Source organism: Cervus elaphus, chromosome 16 (assembly GCF_910594005.1).
Source record: "Cervus elaphus chromosome 16, mCerEla1.1, whole genome shotgun sequence".
NCBI lineage: Eukaryota > Metazoa > Chordata > Mammalia > Artiodactyla > Cervidae > Cervus > Cervus elaphus.
Window position 1 is genome coordinate 37,570,712 of NC_057830.1, and position 21,389 is coordinate 37,592,100.

The 21,389-nt window shown below is 41.4% G+C and overlaps 1 protein-coding gene across 1 annotated transcript in view; it reads left to right on the forward strand.

Annotated features, from left to right (window-relative positions):
• EBF2 (EBF transcription factor 2) overlaps window positions 1-21,389 on the forward strand; it is a 218,350-nt gene that overhangs the window by 182,663 nt on the left and 14,298 nt on the right. The window contains exons 11-14 of the mRNA XM_043927735.1: window positions 9,403-9,491; window positions 11,426-11,491; window positions 12,133-12,310; window positions 14,563-14,748. Of these exons, the coding sequence (XP_043783670.1) occupies window positions 9,403-9,491; window positions 11,426-11,491; window positions 12,133-12,310; window positions 14,563-14,748 (519 nt within the window). The remainder of the gene's footprint in view (window positions 1-9,402; window positions 9,492-11,425; window positions 11,492-12,132; window positions 12,311-14,562; window positions 14,749-21,389) is intronic.

Genomic DNA, 21,389 nt, shown 5'->3' on the forward strand with positions numbered 1-21,389 from the left:
GGGCTGGAGGGATCCTCTAATTCTGTGGCCTGGACCCCTCAGGGGCCCGTGGGCTTTGTGATGAAAGTGAAGACCCTCTGCTGCAGATGGATGCACACAGATGCAGACAGACAACTAGGCTCAGACTTTTTAGACTTTTGTCAGCCTCTTCTTGGCCATCCGTAGGCTCCATGACCATCCGAGGTGCCAGCTGAAGACTTACTAATGAAGAAAGCTGCAACCGAGATCAACATCCCAGGGTCGTAGTCTGACAGAGTACTCAGATCTCCTAGGCCCCTCGTTTTACTTGTCTTCTCTCAAATTTCTGCAAAGGAACTCAACCAGCCCTTGCTATTGCCATCTTGGTGGTCAGTACTTCTGTTAGTCAAAGGCAGAAATGACCACCTGCCTGCAAAGTCAATGCTGTCTTTGTTGAGGGTAGACCAGAACTCTAACCAGAAGTCCCCTTTCTATGTTGGCCATGGAAAGAACCTCTATTTCTGGGAAACAGAAATAGAGGCAAAAACTGGGGTAAGCATTATCTGCTCTCCATGCCTCCTCTTAAGGAAAAGAAACAATCATATAGAATTTATCCGTCTCACTAACCCTTTGGGAGAATTAATATTGAGCAACAGCCAGTTTTTTTTTTTTAAATGAGTGGTTCCCAGTAGATATTTTTAGTTAAATACTATTTACTTTTAAAAGAAACCCTTCACACATTGCTTATGGTTTATATCTATTCACTGGGTCAAAGATATGTAAGCAACCTCATATATTATACCCGCAATCAAAATGAGAAATGACACATAAGATCCAGGCTCTCAGGAGAAATATTATGAAATCTCAAGGTATTGATGAAAGTTTTTCCAAGGCTGATCCAAATGGGATTTAGATTCTGTGGCAGTTGAAATGTGTATTATTAAACTCCTTAAGCAAACCCGAATGACTCCCAGTGGAGGATTAAGACATTCTATGTATAGCAAAGACGAAATTCTCATGTCTGAGTTTTCTCCATTGAATTCCCCCTTGATTAGCTTCTGTAATATTTAACTTCATGCCATGCCATAATTATTTAATAAAAGGTAAATATAAATTATATTTCAGTGGGGATTTGACCTTTTACCTTAATGTTAATGTTACCAAAGAAAGACATAGATAAATAGAGCCTATAGATCGAAGCCTATTTTTAATTTACTCTGTTTTTGCCTTGCCAGCTTTTCTCTGTGTCCCTCTCAGCCAAGAGGTTGGCAGGACTTCACACCACCCCCGCACTCCATGTGGTAGCGGAGGCTGTAAATTCACACTGATGATGGCGGTTAATGATCTGTTGGCCCTTAGAGACAGTCTTGGGGCTGGTCTCGGGCACCTCATTAGCTAATTGAGGTTTACTTGGCTCGCATCAGGCCTGAAAAGTCAGAGAACACCCAGGGAGGTGGGGAGCGGGGAAAGCTGGGACTCAAGGTGAGGCTGAAGTGATAGGATGCAAAACAGCTGGTCCAATGGGAAGTGAGTTTGGATCCAGAATAAAAACTGTTCAATGCAACCCTGATTTTTTTTTTTTAAGATGTGGACCATTTTTAAAGTCTTTATTGAATTTGTTACAATATTGTTTCTGTCTTATATTTTGGATTTTTGGTCCAGAGGCATGTGGGATCTTAGTTCCCTGACCAGGGATCGAACCCACACCCCCTGCATTGGAAGGTATGGGTCTTAACCACTGGACCATCAGGGAGATTCCCAACCCTGAGGTTTTGAAGGCTGAACTATTGAGGGATTGACTGATTTTTCTTCTTACACTTTGGTGTTGACTAAACAGTTTGGGCTTCATGATTTTTACTTCAAAATTTCACTTAACTGGCATGCTGTGTGTGTGCTCATGCACACATCTGTGTGATTATTCCCTGTCCATGTAGATATACACAACAGTGTATTTCACCATCTTTCTCATCTTGGATACACACAGAACCCATCCACAGCATATGCCTAGGAAGCCTGGCAGGGCCCTCTTTCTCAACATGAGAAAGAGATGAATATGTCTATTTTGCTTCATCAGCTTAAAATGTGAATTGCTAATTCCACGTGGTCAGGAGTGCCTGCTGTTTCTGATGTAGATGAGGAGCCTGGACTAGCGGGCAGATGAGATAAACCAGACATCACCCTGGGGGTCCTGGTGGTTTTCATCTAACAGGGACAACAATGGGTACAACTGTGTGATAAAGTTTACAAAAGAGAGGGCTTCCCTGGTGGCTCAGTGGTAAAGAACTTGCCTGCCAGTGCAGGAGACGCAGGTTCAATTCCTGGTCCAGGAGGATCCCACACACCTCAGGGCAACTAAGCCCGTGTGCCCCAGCTACTGAGCCTGTGCTCTGGAGCCCAGGAGCCGCAGCTACTGAAGCCTCATGCCCTCCAGCCCGTGCTCTGAAACAAGAGAGGTCACCACAATGAGAAGCCCGAGAGGAGAGTAGCCACTGCTCGCAACAGAAGCCCGTGCAGCAACGAAGACCCAGCACAACCCCAAATAAATAAAGTTATATACAAATAGAGTCGATGAAAGAGGAAGCCTTCTGTGTGCTAATGAGAGCCCAGTTTTAGCAGATTACTGTGAGCAGCAGGAAGGACCTAGGAATAAGGGTATTAGTGGCAGGCTGAGGATAGACCTCTAGGGCTCCATTGAGAGGGGGCGAGAATCTGGTAGCAATGCAGATGGGAGGGAAGGGACAAGGACAGTCACGGAGACAGTGGGGACCTTGGTTGGCGGTTGCTAGATTCCCTATCTTATGGGTTATTCCCTTACTTTATGGTCAGCGTGGTGTAAGCATGCTGTTGTTAGCTGCTCAGTCATGTCTGACTCTTTGTGACCCCGTGGACTGTAGCTCACCAGGTTACTCTGTCCATGGAATTCTCCAGGCAAGAACACTGGAGAGGGTTGCCATTGCCTTCTCTAGGGGATCTTCCCAACCCAGGAATCGAACCCGTGTCTCCTGTATTGGCAGGTGGATTCTTTACCACTAGCACCACCTTGGAGCTGCATTTAAAATGGGGATAAAATGCATGTCATAGGGTTGTAATGAGGATTAAATGAGCTAATATATGTAAAAGGCATTAGCATAATGCCTGTAACAGAGTAAGCCTTCAGTACATTCTAACAGCTATCATAACAGTTTTCATTGTTGAATATTATAGCCACTAAAAATCCTATTATTAAAGAAAAAGCCTTCAGAAATTGCTGACATTATAGTGTTAAGCAGGGAAAAAACAGTTTACAGAATGATTCCTATTACACCGCCAGCTATTCTTACATGTGTTTCTGGGTAAGATGGTAATATGAGTGCGTACGTCTGTGCTCGGTTGCCTCAGTTGTGTCTGACTCTTTTCCAACCCTATGTAGCCCGCCAGGCTCCTCTGTCCCTGGGATTCTCCAGGCAGGAAAACTGGAGTGGATTGCCATGCCCTCCTCCAGGGAATCTTCTGGACCCAGTGATCAACCTGGGTCTCTTATGTCTCCTGCATTGGCAGGCAGGTTCTTTACCACTAGCGCCACCTGGGAAGCCCCGGTAACATGAGTACAAGTATTTAATTGGCCCCCATCCACAATCTATGGAAGGATATTTTCAAGAAAGCATAAAAATAAGGGAGACCTGGTATTTGTGTGTGAAGCTAAACTGGTCTCATCACGATGCCAGAGATTCTGTGTCCCTGTGATGATGTGTGCAGGCGGGGTCGTGTTGGAGGGTGTGACATTCTGCTCATGGGAACAGATGAGGCGAGCCAGGAAATCAGGGAGAACCCTGACAAAACCTCCCCGGTGCCCCGCTCAGAGTGAGGACAAGTGAAACGGCAAAAACTTGATCTAGAATGCAAAGAGAATCCTCAACCATTCTGTGTCCAGAGAGGGTGTCATTAATGTGTGAGGAAGACAGAAAGATATTCTCTTATTTCAAGGACCCCGACAGAATTCGATTCTTATTCCTACTAAACTAACCTGACGACTGGAGAATTGGATCAATCAAGAATGGAAAAGTTATGGTTCCACAGGACCACTGGTTAGCAGAAAAAGCGGTGAAACATACAGTATCTGAATTATTGTTAATATGAGGACATGCTTTAACAGAAATACGGAAATTAATGTCTAAAAGAGACAGATCATAGAAAATCTAGTAATAGGAATATTAGCTGAAGAGGATAAACCAACAAAAATGTAAAGGTAGACAGAATGCAGTGGGGGAATTAAAGGTAAGCAACATTTTATATATGTGGAGGGGCTCCACAGACTCAAGCAATTAGGAAAAGCAAAATATTTTCAGAGAAAGTCAGAGGTACTATTCTAAATTAAAATAGAGTGTGCATCTTCCTAGTCACTAGAGAAAATATATATACATTAAAAAACTATTAGACATACAAGGAGCATGTGGAAGGGTAAATTTATAGCAGCAATTATGTAGAAAAGATGTTAAATAATATGATCAAAAAGATATATTAAATAATACATTTAAAGCATTTCCCATGGAACACAGACAAGACTAATATGAATTCACAAAAAAACTTAATAAATTCCAAAAGGCAGATATTCTGTACACCACCTTTTTGAATCCAGTGCAATTAATTAGAATAAATAATTAACAATTTAATACTCAATCACCTAGAAATTTTAGGATATTCTCTTTGGAACTAAAGGAAGACAAAATTAGAAATAGGACTGCTCAGAAAGTGTAACAAAGTTGGTGTCGGCGGTGGGGTTACCGTGTGGAGAGTCATAAATAGGAGATTAGAAATTTTAAGCAAATACTATATTAAAATTTATGCTAAAACATTTAAAACCTTAATGAAATGCATGATTTCTTTTTTAAAAATAATTTTATTTATTATGTTTCATTTTTGGCCGTGCTGGGTCTTCACTGCTGCGTGGGTTTTCTCTAGTTGTGGTGAGTGGGGGCTGCTCTCTAGTTGCAGTGTGTGGACTTCTCATTGTGGCGGCTTCTCTTGTTGCAGAGGCTGGGCTCTGGGGCACACAGGCTTCAGTGACTGTGGCACAGGGGCCCAGCAGTGGCGGCTCCCGGGCCCCAGAGAACAGGCTCAATAATTGTGGTGCACAGGCTTAGCTGCTCTGCAGCTTGTGGGATCTTCCCAGATGAGGGATTGAACCCGTGCCTCCTGCATTAGCACATGGATTCTTTACCACTGAGCCCCCAGGGAAGCATGAAACGCATGACTTTTTGATGGCTGATGGCTATGTGGTGTGAGTAGCATGAGGTTGCAATATCTTGAATGGCAGGAGTCTATGGGCTATCGATGTGGACATTTCCAGCCAATACTTGGAAAAATAAAGCTGAATATTGGGCAAGTTACCTGAACCACAGATAAAGATTTGTGACAGGATGTAGCTTGACATGGGAATCATGTGGGCACTTATGAGGTTGCTGAGGAAGAAGGTATAGGCAAGCAGAAGACTGCCTTGGCCACGAGAAACATCAGCATTTCTTGTTGCCTTGGCAACAAGAAGCATCAGATGGACAGAGGAAGAGCAGTCCTCAAGGTAGGCTGAGATGGAATGACTAGTGGTAGGGGTGAAACAGGGCAATGTGCGTTCGGGAAAGTCAGTGAGTAGACATATTGCCAGCAGGAGAGTGGTGTCAAATGCTAACTTGAGTTTAAGGTAACAATGGAAAAGTTCCTCTTTGTTTGGCTAAGACGTTATTGGTGACTTTGAAAAGAACAATTTCACGGGGGTTCTTTCTAGCTTTTAGTCAAGAGATACTACCCGTGCTATATAAATTTTATAGTACATAGGATAAAATATAGAAAGCCTCTCAATTTATTTTTCAAAGTGGGTATAAAATAAAAATCAATCAGAAGCCAACAACACCATGCACAGTATCCCAGTTATTAATATGGGCACACAAATCCCAGCAATAATAACAGTAACAGATGCTTGTTGAGGGCTCAGAATGTGCCAGGTGCCATTCTCAGTGATGTAATTGATTTCATCCCCATACTAGCAAACATAAGAAGATATTAACGAATTACATTCAGAAATATACTAAGCAAATTATATACTGCATCCATGAGTCGACACTTAATTGTGAAATATTGAGAAATATATTCTAAAATACAATCTAAATTGGTCCAGGGAGAGAATTTCATATGATTGTAGTTTTCTAAAATTCCAAGAATTCCTGATAAAAGCCCTTATCAAAGCATGATAACTAAAGTGAAAGTGTTAGTCACTTGGTCATGTCCAGCTCTTTGCAACTTCATGGACTATATAACTTGTCAGGCTCCTCTTGTCCATGGAATTCTCCAGGCAAGAATACTGGAGTGGGTAGCCATTCCCTTCTCCAGGGGATCTTCCCGACTCAGGGACTGAACCTAGTTCTGCATTGCAGGCAGATTCTTTACTGTCTGAGACACCAGGGAAGCCCATGATATATAATCAGCTCAGTTCAGTTGCTCAGTTGTGTCCGACTCCTTGCGACCCCATGAACCGCAGCACGCCATGCCTCCCTGTCCATCACCAACTCCTGGAGTCCGCCCAGACCCATGTCCATCGAGTCGATGATGCCATCCAACCATCTCATCGTCTGTCGTCCCCTTCTCCTCCTGCCCTTGATCTTTCCCGGCATCAGGATCTTTTCCAATGAGACAACTCTTTGCATGAGGTGGCCAAAGTATTGGAGTTTCAGCTTTAGCATCAGTCCTTCCAATGAACACCCAGGACTGATCTCCTTTAGGATGGACTGGTTGGCTCTCCTTGCAGTCCAAGGGACTCTCAAGAGTCTTCTCCAACACCACAGTTCAAAAGCATCAATTCTTCGGTGCTCAACTTTCTTTACAGTCCAACTCTCACATCCATACATAATATATAATATTTATAAATAAATTTTAAAAACTATAACTAATATTTATCTCAAATAGCCAATATCACATTTGGTATGGAAGTGTGTCATTCCCATTTAAAGGGGGACAAAAGCAAGAATATCCACTATCATCCTTTTTTCAGATCATTTTTGGGAAGTTTCAGCCAGTACAAGGATGAGATTAAGAGAACTAAATGGAATTAATATACTTATCAAAAGAAGACAAGCTGATCATGAAGTGTAGATGCTCTGAATGTTCAAGCCTAAGAATAAACGAAAAAAAGACATCTGTCAGGGGTTACTATAGGTTAAGATCTTCTATTGCAAAGAACTGTGCTGGGAACATGATATACACTGTTTCATTTAATTTTGACAGCAAACCCATGAGCTAGATTTTAAACAGAAGCTCACAGAAATTAATGGTAGAGCTGGATTCAAACCCAAGATCCACTTGACTCTAAAGCTGATTCTCTTAATGACTATACCGTATACTGCCACACACTACCCTCACACACTGCCTGTGCAGACACATAAAAACCAAAGTTTTTCTAGGTGCTAGTAAAACTCATAGAAAATGTGATGAGGGAGTAATCATATTCACAATATAATCGACAGACGATGAAATACATAGCAAAAAAAAAAAACACTTACTACCTAAATAGTGAGCAGTACACATTTTACAGGTAGACCTAAAGATTTCATGTATTTATAGGTATGTATATGCAAACACCCCCTGACCCATGTATGTGTGTATTTGCCAGATCTTGGAGCTGGGATGGTCTTTCTACCTATAATACCTAAGAACAAATTTGGATATGTTATTGTAACATGGTGATAGAATGTTAAAAATATTAACATGTAAAGTGTTTTTACAAGTTTAAAAAGGCCTGTTTTTCAAAAGAAGAGAGTGCAGAAAGTATTAATAAGCAGCTCATAGAAGAAGAAATCGAAATATTCAGCAAGTATTAGAAAAAACTCTTCAACCTAACTGATGAATAAAGAAATAAGTTAAAATGACCACATGCCCTGCTGGAGGGAGTATAAATTTATATATTCTTCTAAGGAGTGATTTGACAGTATGTGTAAAAGGCCTTAAATATGAATCATAATTTTTGGTCCAGTAATTCTAGTTCTTGGAATTTTCCAATTGAAATAATCAAAGTTATGCACAAAGGATAATTATTGCTCTGATTTTTATAATAGTGAGAAATTAGGACCATGTTAAATACCAAACATTAGGAAGCCATTTAAATAAATTACAGACCATGTCATGGAAAAAATATGCAGGAATTTTAAATAATGTTATAAAAGAATATTTAATAACCTGGGGAAAAGTTTGATATATTGTTAAATGAATAAAAAGTAGGTTATGTAACAGTGTGAATAGTATGTCTCTGAATAATTTTTAGTATGTGTGTGTGTTTAAGTCTTGGAGGATATATACAAAAATGTTAACCCAGATCATCTCTAAAATGATGAGATTATGGATGATTTTATTTTTCCTTCTATATTTAAAAATTTTAATAATTACTTTAAATAAAAGGTGTTGCTTTGAGAATTCAAATAATAGCAACAAATATTCATAAAACATATATGCAAAAAGGAAGATTAAAAAGAAAATACACCCTCCTGTGTTTACTGCTGCCTAATGGGAGTGCAGGTGGTTATTATTTTATTCTTTGTATCTTTTTCCTTTACTTTGATCATGTATTAATTTTAAAACCATAAAATTTAAGCAGCCAAACTTCTAAAAAGTAAAGAAAGAGAGGAAGAAAGACAAAGGATAAAGGAATCAATCCCCCCAAACTCTTTAGCATAGTAGAAGTGCTGAAATAAGTCCTTCATTCATTCTTTCACTCTCTCACTCATTTCACAATTGCTGACAGTAAGTGCCAACTATGTCCAGGCACTGTCTCTAACAGTGAGAACACAGGAGCAAAATAAGTGTGAGTTCTGCTGTTATGGAACTTGCAGTATCTGATGGGGCCTGACATAACATGAATGTAGGTGTAACAAAATATAACTGAAAATTCTGGAATCATATTATGCCTAAGAACAGAGTTTTGTAAACTCACAGAAGATATATATATATGTATAAATATAAATATTTAAGAACATAATTAAGAAAAAGTGGTATTTAGGAGAAGAATTACTAGATGATGATGACATTGGGGAAGAGGCAAGGAGGGAAGAAGGGAAAGACATGGGAAGGTATTAATACTTTATTGTCTTCATGAGAAACTGGGATGGGATGTGACTGATTGTGTAATGTTTCTGAGGAGTTGAGAGTGAGCAAAGAATGATAAGTGTGCACTGAAGGCAGAAATGATAAAGTAATTATAATAATCTTGACGTCTGGAGACATCATTCTAATGACTAAATTACTATTAATTCGAAACTTATAAATGTTAACCAATGTCAACAGCAAAAATCCTTAACTGATTGAAACCACTGTGTCAATTCTTAGAAAGATAATATCAGAACCTTTCTATTATCCATAGCAGACTTAACCAGATGCCTTGCTCTATAGCCAGTTTACATCCTCAAGAAGAGGACTTTTGTTTTTCAGCATTAAATGAACCCACCATAGACTATGGCTTTCAGAGACTGCAGAAGGTCATCCCAAGACATCCCGGAGATCCTGAGAGATTAGCTAAGGTAATACACTTTGGAAAATGACATGTGAAAACCTTCTTGTAAAATTTCAGTAAACTTAGATAAACCTAGAGACTTAGGTCTCTTTAAAATTAAATTAGGCATCCCTTGTCCGACATACAAGCTTCCAGTTGTAAGATGAGTGATTTCTGGGGATCTAATGTACAGCATGGTAACTATAGTTAATAATCCTGTATTGTATACTTGAATAGGTCTTAACAATTATCACCACAAAATGAAAACAAAAAAAGGTAATTACTGTGAAGGGGATGGAGGTGGTAACTAACATTATTGTAGTAATCATTTCACAATATAATGTGGCTCAAATCATCATGCTTTATAGCATCAACTTACACATGTTGTATGTCAGTAATGTCTCAAAAAAGCTGGGGGGAATCAGTAAATAAAGGAGTGTGTAATTTCTGGAGGTGTATAGCTCTATAAATATTATAATGTTACTATATAATGTTTTCCACAAGAGAAACTATACGTTCAGCATCCAATACAGTAACTCCCAGCTTGCTGGGGCTGTTGGGCCTGTGAGATGAGGCCAGTTCAAATTGAGATGTACTATAAAACACGCACCAGATTGAAAAGACTTAGTATGAAAAAAAAAAGAATACAATCTGTCTCATTAATTACATGTTGCAATGGTAATATTTTGCATGTATTGGGTTAAATAAAATATATTATAATAAAAATTAAATTAGGCCTTGAAACTGGGCTAAGCTTGAGGTACAAGAGGCTCATAAAATATCTACTAACTATGAAATATGTTATGATGAATCTCTGAGCAAATACGAAATCTGAAATTTTGGACCTGTGAGTATTCAACTTATAAAACACTGCCAACTTCATGAAAAATAAATAATCGAATAATTGTCTAAAAGTGTAAGTTCCCACTCCTCTGTATTTAAATGTAATTTTATTTACCCATAATTACAGGGACATATTAATCCACAATCAAGTATTCACTGAGGGCCCAGTATATACACAGATATTCATGGAAGTGAAAAACACCCATATATTAATAAACTTCTATGAAATGTATCCCTTTTAAATGAACTTGCTCACAAAAATTCTATTGTAAATTTGGTCCATTATTTTCACTTTCTTTATTTAAAATCACATCAGTTTATTAGGTATTGATTAATGAGAAATTATGAAGTTTCAACATTTACATTTGCCCTGTAAGCTAAACATTACAAAATTCCATGTTTTCTTTTCTGTAGTGAGTGGAATTCAAGTACTGCAGTTGCTGCACCATTGCACCTTTATTTTCCTCTCAGAAAATCCCCAGCCCCCCCATTAAATTAGATGATATCTGGAAAGTAGGTTAATAGCAATTTAAAAGGCTGTTAAAAACAGGAGGTGGAAAAGACACAATGAGAGGAAAGGGATTACTGATTACTAATTCTCTCTGGTTAAAGTGAACAGGGGGAAATATTATTGAAAGAATTCATCTTTATTAGAGTAAAATTTTGCAGAAGGCATTGCCAAGATCATTTCAGGACTCTGGACAACTCCTTGGCAAGTGGTTCAACTCAGGCCAATCAATCATTTTGAGAATATTTGGTTAATTAGAGTACCAGATTTTTTTTAATGGAATAGTCTGAAAGTAGTTTTTAATGGAACTCCCATGACATTACTAATGTTAACTGACTCCACCCTTGATCTGGTTGCTTTTTGTGTTGGTAGCCCAGCTGTTTATGAAGCCTTTTCAGTGAGATGAGTTTCATGCAGATACATACTTATAGAGGAGTTTATATGTGAAATTATTTATTTTCTACCTGTCAAAGTGAATAGAAGCCATCGTGGCTAGTTACTTACATTTTAGGGGGATACCTGGACTTTTGATTTTTATAGGTAATTTTCCTTTGTGTTGGCCAGTTGAGGTTTTACCTTTGCTGATATCCAGCTTTCTTTTCTTTTTCCAGGAAATGCTATTGAAAAGAGCTGCAGATCTGGTGGAGGCGCTCTATGGAACACCACACAATAACCAGGTTAGAAGTTCACATCTTACACTCTCTTGAAATTGATTCTCTTCTTTTTTTTTTTTTAAATTGAAGTAGACTGATCCCTGGGCTGGGAAGATCCCCTGGAAAAGGGAATGGCTACCCACTCCAGTATTCTCACCTAGAGAATTCCATGGAGAGAGGAGCCTGGCGGGTTACAAAGAGTTGTAAAGAGTCAGACACAACTGAGCAACTCACTTTTTTCACATAGTTTATACAGTTGATTAAGCCCAATTCCTCACTTGGTAGTTCAAATGATAAAGAATCCACGTGCTAGTGCAGGAGACACAGGAGGCCTGGGTTCGATCCTTGGGTGGGGAAGAACCCCTGGAGGAGCGTATGGCAACCCACTCCGGTATTCTTGCCTGGGAAATCGCTTGACAGAGGAGCCTGGTGGGCTACAGTCCATGGGGTCAGAAAGAGTTGGACACAACTGAACACACACCTGCCAACACAGTTGATTTACAATGTTGTGTTAGTTTTAGGTGTACATAAAAGTGATTCAGTTATACACACACATATATATCTTCTTTCAGACTATTTTTCCTTCCAGGTTATTACAAAATACTGAGTACAGTTTGACTCCTATTGCTCAATACAAACACTCACCTCCACCTGCCATCTTGTAGGACATCATCTTGAAGCGAGCTGCGGACATCGCTGAAGCCCTCTACAGCGTCCCCAGGAATCCCAGCCAGATCCCAGCTCTCTCCAGCTCCCCAGCTCACAGCGGCATGATGGGCATCAATTCATATGGCAGCCAGCTTGGGGTCAGCATCTCAGAGTCAACACAGGGAAACAATCAAGGTACTGCCTTTCTCAGACTCAAAACACAAACATCTTATACAGTTAAAAGACTGGCTCTGCTGGAGTTGAAAGAAGTGAAAGTTTGATTCTTATGTCATGAAAAGAGTGTGTCCTACTCACAACCAGGCAAATCAAAATGAGTGCCTGAAGGAAACCCAGAAAAAATGCTCCATCAAAGTGATTCAAAGTTCCAGAGAGGGTGCAACTCTCTCTCTCTGAGCCCGCCTGTGTGTCTATCCATACTTGTTTTCCTCCTAATAAACACTTTCCTTGTCTCACTACTCAAAAAAAAAAAAAAAAAAAGTGTCCCAGATAAGCAATACAGTCATTGGATTATCTCAACATTAGATGTATTGTTAGATTTTCAGCTTTTTAAGTACCAGGTAGAATCCTTCAATGGAAATATTTAAGGATATGATGAAGTATTATGAATTTAGAAGAGTTTAGGCTTATTGCAACCAGATGTACAGGTATTATTTGAATAAAATATACACTTCTGCTATTGTAATCATCAAAGTGAATAAGAGAAAGAAACAGAGTTATTGCCATTATTGTTACCTGCACGCCAATTACTAGTACCAAGGGTGGATGGCTTAGATTTGTTTGGTAACCTCTGTTTGTATACTATCTCATATATGAATATATACAAATGTATGCAAATATATGGGAAACTCAGGTGGCTCAGTGGCAAAGAATCTGCCTGCCAATGTAGGAGATGTAGGAGATGCAGGTTCAACCCCTGGGTTGGGAAAGATCCCCTGGAGGAGGAAATGGCAACCCACTCCAGTATTTTTGCCTGGGAAATTCCATGGACCAAGGAGCCTGGCAGCTTCAGTCCATAGGGCTGCAAAGAGTCGGACACAACTTAGCAGCTGAGCGCACACACACACATACATACAAATATGTATAGACAGCAACACAGCTAACTGTGGTTTTATATGTAAAGCATATTGTGTAAAGATTTTTGTCACTGAGATTGATTTCATTAAGGTGCCACATTTATCATAAGTCACTTTTTAAAAGGTGTAAATGTTTCTGCTGATATCCCTAACCTTAGGATAATTTTATTTCTAATTTTATTCATCCATTATAAGGGAATTCCTCACTCTCATGCCTAGGGTAAGTTCTTCCTACAGAAATGTGGGTGGGACATCGTTTCCTTTTGTCCCCCCAAATTTGGGTCATTTCTTTAATACCTTTAGAGACAGTTATCCAACGTAGGTTAGTTCAGGCTAGATTAGGTGATGTCTCTGCTAGGGTTTCAGAAATATGGGGAGAAGCAATTCCACTTATGAACTGGCTCTCCCTTGCATTCCATTGCTGATGCTTCCAAGTCTTTGGTCAAAGGACAGCCCCTTTAGATGAACTTGTTAATGCATTTTGAATGAAAACACTCCCCACCTCACCCAACAGGGCATGGTAACAACTTCAAACTTCTATAGCTGTGATCAGTAGAATGCTAGCGGCCCTTGCGATGTTACTAGAATGCCTTTTCCTTACCACACCCAGGAAAGATGCTCTGGTGTGTGAAATTTGGGAAATACTAGGTTAGCAAAGTTAAACCAGTTTATTTATTCTCTGTTGTTGCTCAGTCGCCAAGTCATAGCCGACTCTTTGCAACCCCATGGACTGCAGCACAACAGGCTCCTCTATTCTTCACTGTCTCCTGGAGTTTGCTCAAATTCCTGTCCATTGAGTCGGTGATGCTATCTAACCATCTCATCTCTCCCGCCCCCATCTCCTTTTGCCTTCAATCTTTCCAAGCATCAGACTCTTTTCCAAAGAGTCAGCTTTTTGCGTCAGGTGGCCAAATTATTGGAGCGTCAGCATCATGTATGAATCTTCAATGAATGGCCACAGTATGCACCATCTGCCAAGCTTCATTTGACCAGAGAATACTTTCGCAGTGACACCCATCAGTATCTCAGAGGGCTTTAGTGTTACATGAAATATGATTTGGGAGATGTCACTGCACACTGCCCCATCGTCAACCACTCCTTAGTGTGAGTTGGAGATGTTGACTGCAAATGGGAAAGAGGAGGAAGGTTTTGTGCAGAACGGGGAAGAGATAGGAAGGTATGAAAAGTCTGAAGACAAACTGCAGACTTCCCCCTGCAGCCCGCAGTCAGCCTGGTGGAATTCTGTAGACTGGGAGCTTGGTGCACCGACGCCGCCATATTTGGTCTCCGCTGTGTGTGTGAGTGCGCCTGCGCATACAGGCTCATTCATCTGGGCTTTTCTTTGTCGTCCAGGATACATCCGCAACACGAGCAGCATCTCTCCACGGGGCTATTCTTCCAGCTCCACCCCCCAGCAGTCTAACTACAGCACCTCCAGTAACAGCATGAATGGCTACAGCAACGTCCCCATGGCCAACCTGGGCGTTCCAGGGTCACCGGGATTTCTCAACGGCTCCCCCACCAGCTCCCCTTATGGAAGTAAGTGCCTTGTTCCTCAGGCCAGCTCTCGCTGCCTCTCTGTCCCTGGGTTTTACTGTCTAGCCTTTTGAGAGAGAGTAGCATATCTACATTTTAGACTCGTGGAGGAGTGGTCCCATTTCCTGATGAAGCATCCTTCCTGCCATCTGTACTTCTCCTTTAGTGGACTTGGGCTTATTGGTTTGTACTGAGCTATGTCGCTAAGCCGCTTCCGTCATATCTGAGTCTTTGTGATCCCATGGACTGTAGCCCACCAGGCTCCTCTGTCCATGGGATTCTCTAGGCGAGAATACTAGATGCCCTCTTCCAGAGGATCTTCCCAGCCCAAGGATCGAACGTGTGTCTCCTGCATTGGCAGAGGTTTCTTTACCCCTAGCACCACTTACTCAAAGCCTTTCAAGAGAAAGAAAAGGAGTGAAACTATTTATTCCCTTTTTACAGAGAAGCAGTAGATGTGATTTGTGTGGATGGGAACGAGGAATTAAGACTCCATTTCAGCTAACATTCTGTATACTTTTAAAGAATTTATTTGGCTGTGCCAGCTCCTAGTCATGGCACACAAGATCTTCAGTTCCCTAACCAGGGGTCACTGAACCTGGGCCCCCTCCACTGGGACCACGGAGTCTTAGCTACTGGACCACCAGGGAAGTCCTTCTGTATACTCTCCATTAGGCACTTTCAGATATAGTGTTTTATTTAAATCTTCACAAGAACTCTCTGAGGTCAGTATTACCTTCTTGTCATCAGCAAGGAAGTTTAGGTACCCGGCAGTTAACTGACTTACCCACGATCACACAGCTAGGATACAGCAGGGCAAGCATCTAGACAGAGCAGATAGCTTCAGTTTTTCTGTGTAACGCGTCATCTCCCTTCTCACTTTGTTACATGGCTCTCACCTCCCTTATGTACCTCCGGGGAGATGGAACTTGACTGCTGGTGACTGTGTAATATATGGGGGCAGAAGCTATTAGTCCTAAATGTGGGTTAACTGCAAGCTAGATGTTCTGGGTGCATGCTAAGTTGCTTCAGTTGTGTCCAACTCTTGGTGACCCCATGGACTGGAGCCCACCAGGCTTCTCTGTCTGTGGGATTCTCCAGGCAAGAATACTGGAGTGGGTTGCCATGCTCTCCCTCTAGGGGGTCTTCCTGATCCAGGGATCGAACTTGTGGTTTTTACATCTCCTGTATTGGCAGGCGGGTTCTTTACCACTAGTGCCACCTGGGAAGCCTAAGATGCTCTAGGAAGTTATGAGAACTCATTTGCATGGCATTGGGGGCCAAGCTGGGACCTTGTAGAATGGTCCCAGGAGGCTGAGAGAAGATGCTTCTTATAGCCCACATAGGGACCACTTCAGGGCAGAGGATAAGCCGTCCTGTAGAGTCTGAAGATTGAGTGGCATGTCCATGAAATGCCACAACTGATTGCAAGGCTCTGCTGGGAGTCCTCTGTTCAACCAGAGTGGTTCCTTCACGCCGGGAACAAGGGCAAGTTAGGCCGTTTTTAGTGTAGTTCGGGACGAAACGTGCTCAGGTCTGGAGGCTGCCGCTCTCAGTTTTTGGGCCTCTGGTTCCCTGGGGACACTCGTCCAGGAGGTATTTCTGGATTATCTGTTTGACTCATTACACTCAGCACTCTGCCCTGTGTGGTGAAGATACAGTAACAAGTCGCAGAGGTAGCAGAGGTTGGTTCCTCCAGGACAAGGAAACTCTTGTTATTGCAGATGTTACTGAAAGACTGTGTGGGGGGTCTGGCTGCTTGCCGCTCAGAAGCTGATAAACAGGCCAGGTTGGTGGAAAGGAAAATTTACTTAATTTCAGATGCTGGCAGCCGGGTGGGGTGGGGGGTGGTTGGCACACATCTGTCCAAAGGCTGAGTCCCCCCCGCCTCCTCCCACTGACAAGCACTGGGTCAAGAGCTTTTATAGACAGAAGGTGGGCAGGGTGGGGGGTGGGTAGGACTAAACCTGGAAACAGGAATCAGCTCTGATAAGTAATCTTCAGATTGGTCCATGGTGGTCTGACCAGCATCATCTTGATTGACCAGGTACAGTTAATCTTTAGTTCTAGGGTCCATTTGTTCCCATTTCTCTGTGGCCAGTTCTCAGAATTGTGGTAGCTCATGTCCTGGGTACAGTCTGGTCATGATGTAGTAAACTTCTCCACCTGGGATTTCAGTATCTATAAGACAGCTCACAGGATAGGACTCAGAATATTATCTATGGCCCTTGAGAAAGAACTGAAAGTCCTTGAGTATGCTCAATGACTACATTATTACTATTTAGTGTCCTCTATTTTCCTTTGTTTCCACATTTCTCTGATTAAACTTATTCCTTGACTAAAGTTTTCCACAGACAGAAAGGCAGTGGCAAGGTCCATGGAGTGGCAAGGGCCATTTCACGGAGACATGCGTTCTGCGTTGTGACCTGTCAGATGGTCCAGGTCAGTTAGATCAGAGGGACTGAGGGAAACAAGTGGTTGTTTGCCTCATTTATTTCCTTACTTGTTTTTACCTTCTCTTGTTCCAAAAATGTATGGGGGGAATATTAATAATCATATGAGCAGTATGAAAGTATAAAATGGAAACTATAAGAAACAGATAAAAGAAAAACACATGGATAGGAAAATTAGATGAATCCAAGGGTTAGTGTGATGCCTTTGGGTCTGTTCAAGGGAGTCATTAACTTGGTTCAGAGGCTTACAACAGCGGTCCCCAACCTTTTTGGCATGAGGGACCAGTTTTGTGGAAGACAGTTTTTCCATGGACTAGGGGGCAGGGAATGGTTTCGGGATGATCCAAGCACATTATACTTATTGTGTGCTTTATTGCTGTCTTGCAGCAATCTCAGGATGTTCCACTTTGATTTTAGGGTTAGGGTTCACACTCCTATGAGAGTCTAGTGCCGCCGCTGATCTGATAGGAGGCAGGGCTCAGGCGGTAAGGCAAGCGAGGGGAAGTGGTTGCAAATACAGAGGAGCTTTGCTTGCTGTTGCTCATCTCCTGCTGTATAGCCCGGTTCCTAACAGGCCATGGACCAGGACTGGTCCTGGGGGTTGGGGACCCCTGGCTTACAAGATGGTAAGGCAAAGAGAGAAACACTATTTCTTATAAAATTCTATGTCCACACATTAGTAGTAATAGTAGTAGTCAAAGCTCAGGAGAAACTTGATTTTTCAGTGGCTGAGACCTTGGAGAGATTCTCCCATGCATCCAGGTGGAGAGCGGACCCCATGTGCAGAAGGACCACATCTTAATAGCCCCTACAAGGGATGCAAGGGCAGAAGAACCACTGTATAAATAACATCCTATGATAACGGTCACAACAGTACAAGTAATTTACATTTACATTCAGCCTTATAGCCTAACAAGCGTGCTCACACGTGAGTCCCATCAGATTTTCACAATAACCTTATGAAAGGGGCTTCCCAGGTGGTGCTAGTGGTAAAGAATCCACCTGCAATGCAGGAGATGCAAGAGACATGGGTTTGATCCCTGGGATGGGAAGATCCCTGGGACATGGCAACCCACTCCAGTATTCTTACCTAGAGAATCCCATGGACAGTGGAGCCTAGTGGGCTACAGTCCATAGAGTTGCAAAGAGTCAGACACAACTGAAGTGGCTGAGCATGCACACATGGATATAATAATTTATTATGTGTATATAATTAACATATTTATATAATTATATTAATTAATATAATTTATTTTACTAGTATCATCATCATTTTTCTCTTCTAAGATATGAAAGGTTATTTCAAGGGCTCATGGCCAATAAACAGTAAAAAATGGGGCTAGAACATGTGTCATCAGATCCAAGATATCATGTTTTTAAATTATTCAATCATATTAAGATATTTCATGTATTTATAGCATACTATTGGGCTGAGCCATAGGGAATTATCTCTTTTTGATGTCTCAAAATGTGCAATTTCATTATGTTCATACACTTAAGAATAAAATGTGTATGTTAGGTTAAACTATGTGAAACTGTCATTTTTGTAGATCAAAAATAGTTAATATAGGGACTTTCCTGGTGGTCCAGGGGTTAAGACTTCGTGCTCCCAATGCAGGGATCATGGGTTCAGTCCTTGTTTAGGGAACTAAGATCCCACATGCGCATGGCATGGCCAAAAAAAAAAAAAAAAGGTTAATATAACAATGTAGGGTTAAGTGTGGTGATGAGGGAGGGAGAAGGAGGAAAGTAAGACAGGAAGGGGTGGGTGGGGTGTGGATGGACAGAGAGAGAGAGAGAGGGAGAAAGAGTGAATGGATGAATAAAATTGCCCATCAGATGTTGATGGTGTGATGTTTCTTACTAGATAATTCATTCAATAGGAAGGGACCCTTTCCATCCCAGCCGGTGACAACTTCGTCCACTTTCCTTTCTTGATCACTCAATCCCACTGCTACAAGAAAACAGTAACACCCCAAGTCTTCAAATCACCGATTAAAACAAGAGAGCATCCACAGATAGAAAGAGGAAGGCGCCCTGCCCAGAGGGAGGGAAACACATTAGATAAGGTCCTCTTTTATTTCCTACTGGGTCTGTGAGACCCCTTTCGCCTTCCTTTTTTGAGGGAAGGTCTGAAGGAACTGCAGATTTGGAATGGGATTCCAAACAGTGCATCCTATTACAATAAAATTCCATTCTGCGAAAAAACCGAATACCCCATGGAGTCCATTACAATAGCACATGACCTGTATTTCTACCCACCTACGTCTCAAATTCTCTGGGAAATACAAAAAAGAAACTAAAAGGCTCAGGGGATACCATTTCATCAGTTCAGTTGCTTGTGTCTGAAAACACCCTTCTGATTTTTCATTTTATTTTTTAAACTGGTCTGATGTGGCCAGGGCATGCCATGGAGCAATCACTTGCCAGAGACATTAAAAAAGAAATAAAGTCAAGCCTCTTGGTCAGGTTGACTTGCTCTTGCGGCCAACGCAGCGTATCAAAACCCTGCATCTTCACTGCTTTTGCTCTCACACCACTTCAAAAATGGCCAAACAGATGTTTTTTCAATTTCACATACAAACTTCACTTCCTGGCGGTAGTGGTGTGTGCCAAGTTCCAGCTCAGTGCAAGTTTTTATGGCTGAATTCTAAACCCCTGACAATAGGGGGTTATAATGAAATGCTGACAGACGCCTTCACGCCAACAAATGCAATGGCTCGATGCAAAGAAGGATGTGTGCCCAGTGAGTTCCAGCTGGAACCGTGTGAGCCGATCAATCCTAAGAAGCAGAAAAGTGGTTTTTCCTGAACTCCCCATGTTCACAAGAGATTTCTGGGCCAGAAGCACTGGCCTTTCCTTTGGTCTCTATCCGCAGAGAGAGGTGTCCAGAGAAATTTTCAAATATGCGTGATCAACTTTCCTACAACGATACACACTGGTGTCCCCAAAGATGTTCTACTCGACAAGCTTGAAACTCCCAAGGGAACCACTTCTTCCAAAGTTGAATACTTACCAAGCAGTGCCAAGTTTGAAACAGGATCTATACAGACAGAATCCAACCTGTCCGCAGGGATTCTTCTTTTTTTAATTTATTTATTTTTAATTGGAGGATAATTGCTGTACAGTACCGTGTTGGATTCTGCCATACCTCAACATGAATCAGCCATAAGTATGTACATGTCCCCTCCCTCTTGAACCTCATTCCCAAGTCCCACCCCATCCCACCCCTCTAGGTCATCACAGGGACTCTTACTTCACTTACATACACAGTCTTGGACTATGCCCCAGACCTCAGGGTTTTCATATTTTCGAAAAATAAATATCAAGACATTTTTTCTATTGTAGGGTATTAAATGAATATGTAGAACATTTAGAACACAGGTGATGATAGTTTTTATTTTATTATTATTTAAAAATATGTATTCATCTATTTTTGCTGCATTGGTCTGTGTTGCTGCTTGGGCTTTCTCTAGTTGTGATGAGCAGGGGCTTCTCATTGCGGTGACTTCTCTCGCTGTGGACCACGGGCTCTATAGAGTGCAGGCTTTGGTAATGGTGGCCCACGGGGCTTAGCTGCTCCAAGGCCTGTGGGATCATAGCTCCTGGATCGGGGATCCAACCTGTGTTCCAAGCATTGGCTAGTGCATTCTTAACCACTTGACCACCAGGAAAGTCCTGACAATAGCTCTTAAAAGAAAGCATTACTCCTGCCATTAAAACAAAACAAACAAACGAACAACAAAAACACCTTGTTAATACTTTGGTGTGTTTCCTATTGTCTTTTTCTTCAGAAAGGGGGAAAAATCATATGACAAGGAGCTGAACATGACTTGGCAACTGAACAAAATGACAGTTGTAACCTCATTATAGACATTTTGGAAAGCATTTCTATATAAAAAGAAAACAAAAATGACATACTTTATTTCTTTGCGGAGGTAACCAGTGGTAACTTTTAAAGTAAGCCTTGCAGTCATGGATAGATTTATTTTGAAAATTGCAGCGTCTGCTCTGATGCACAGCTAATGGGCTTCTGCCATAAGATCAATGAAAAAGAGAGTAGAAGAAAAATGACAAAATTCTCCAAGTCACAGATATGAAGCTAGGCTCCATAAAATTCAGCAGTGATATAGACCTGTGTTCTAAGAATGGAAAACAGATATTAGGAGTGACGTTTACATTGCAAAGTTA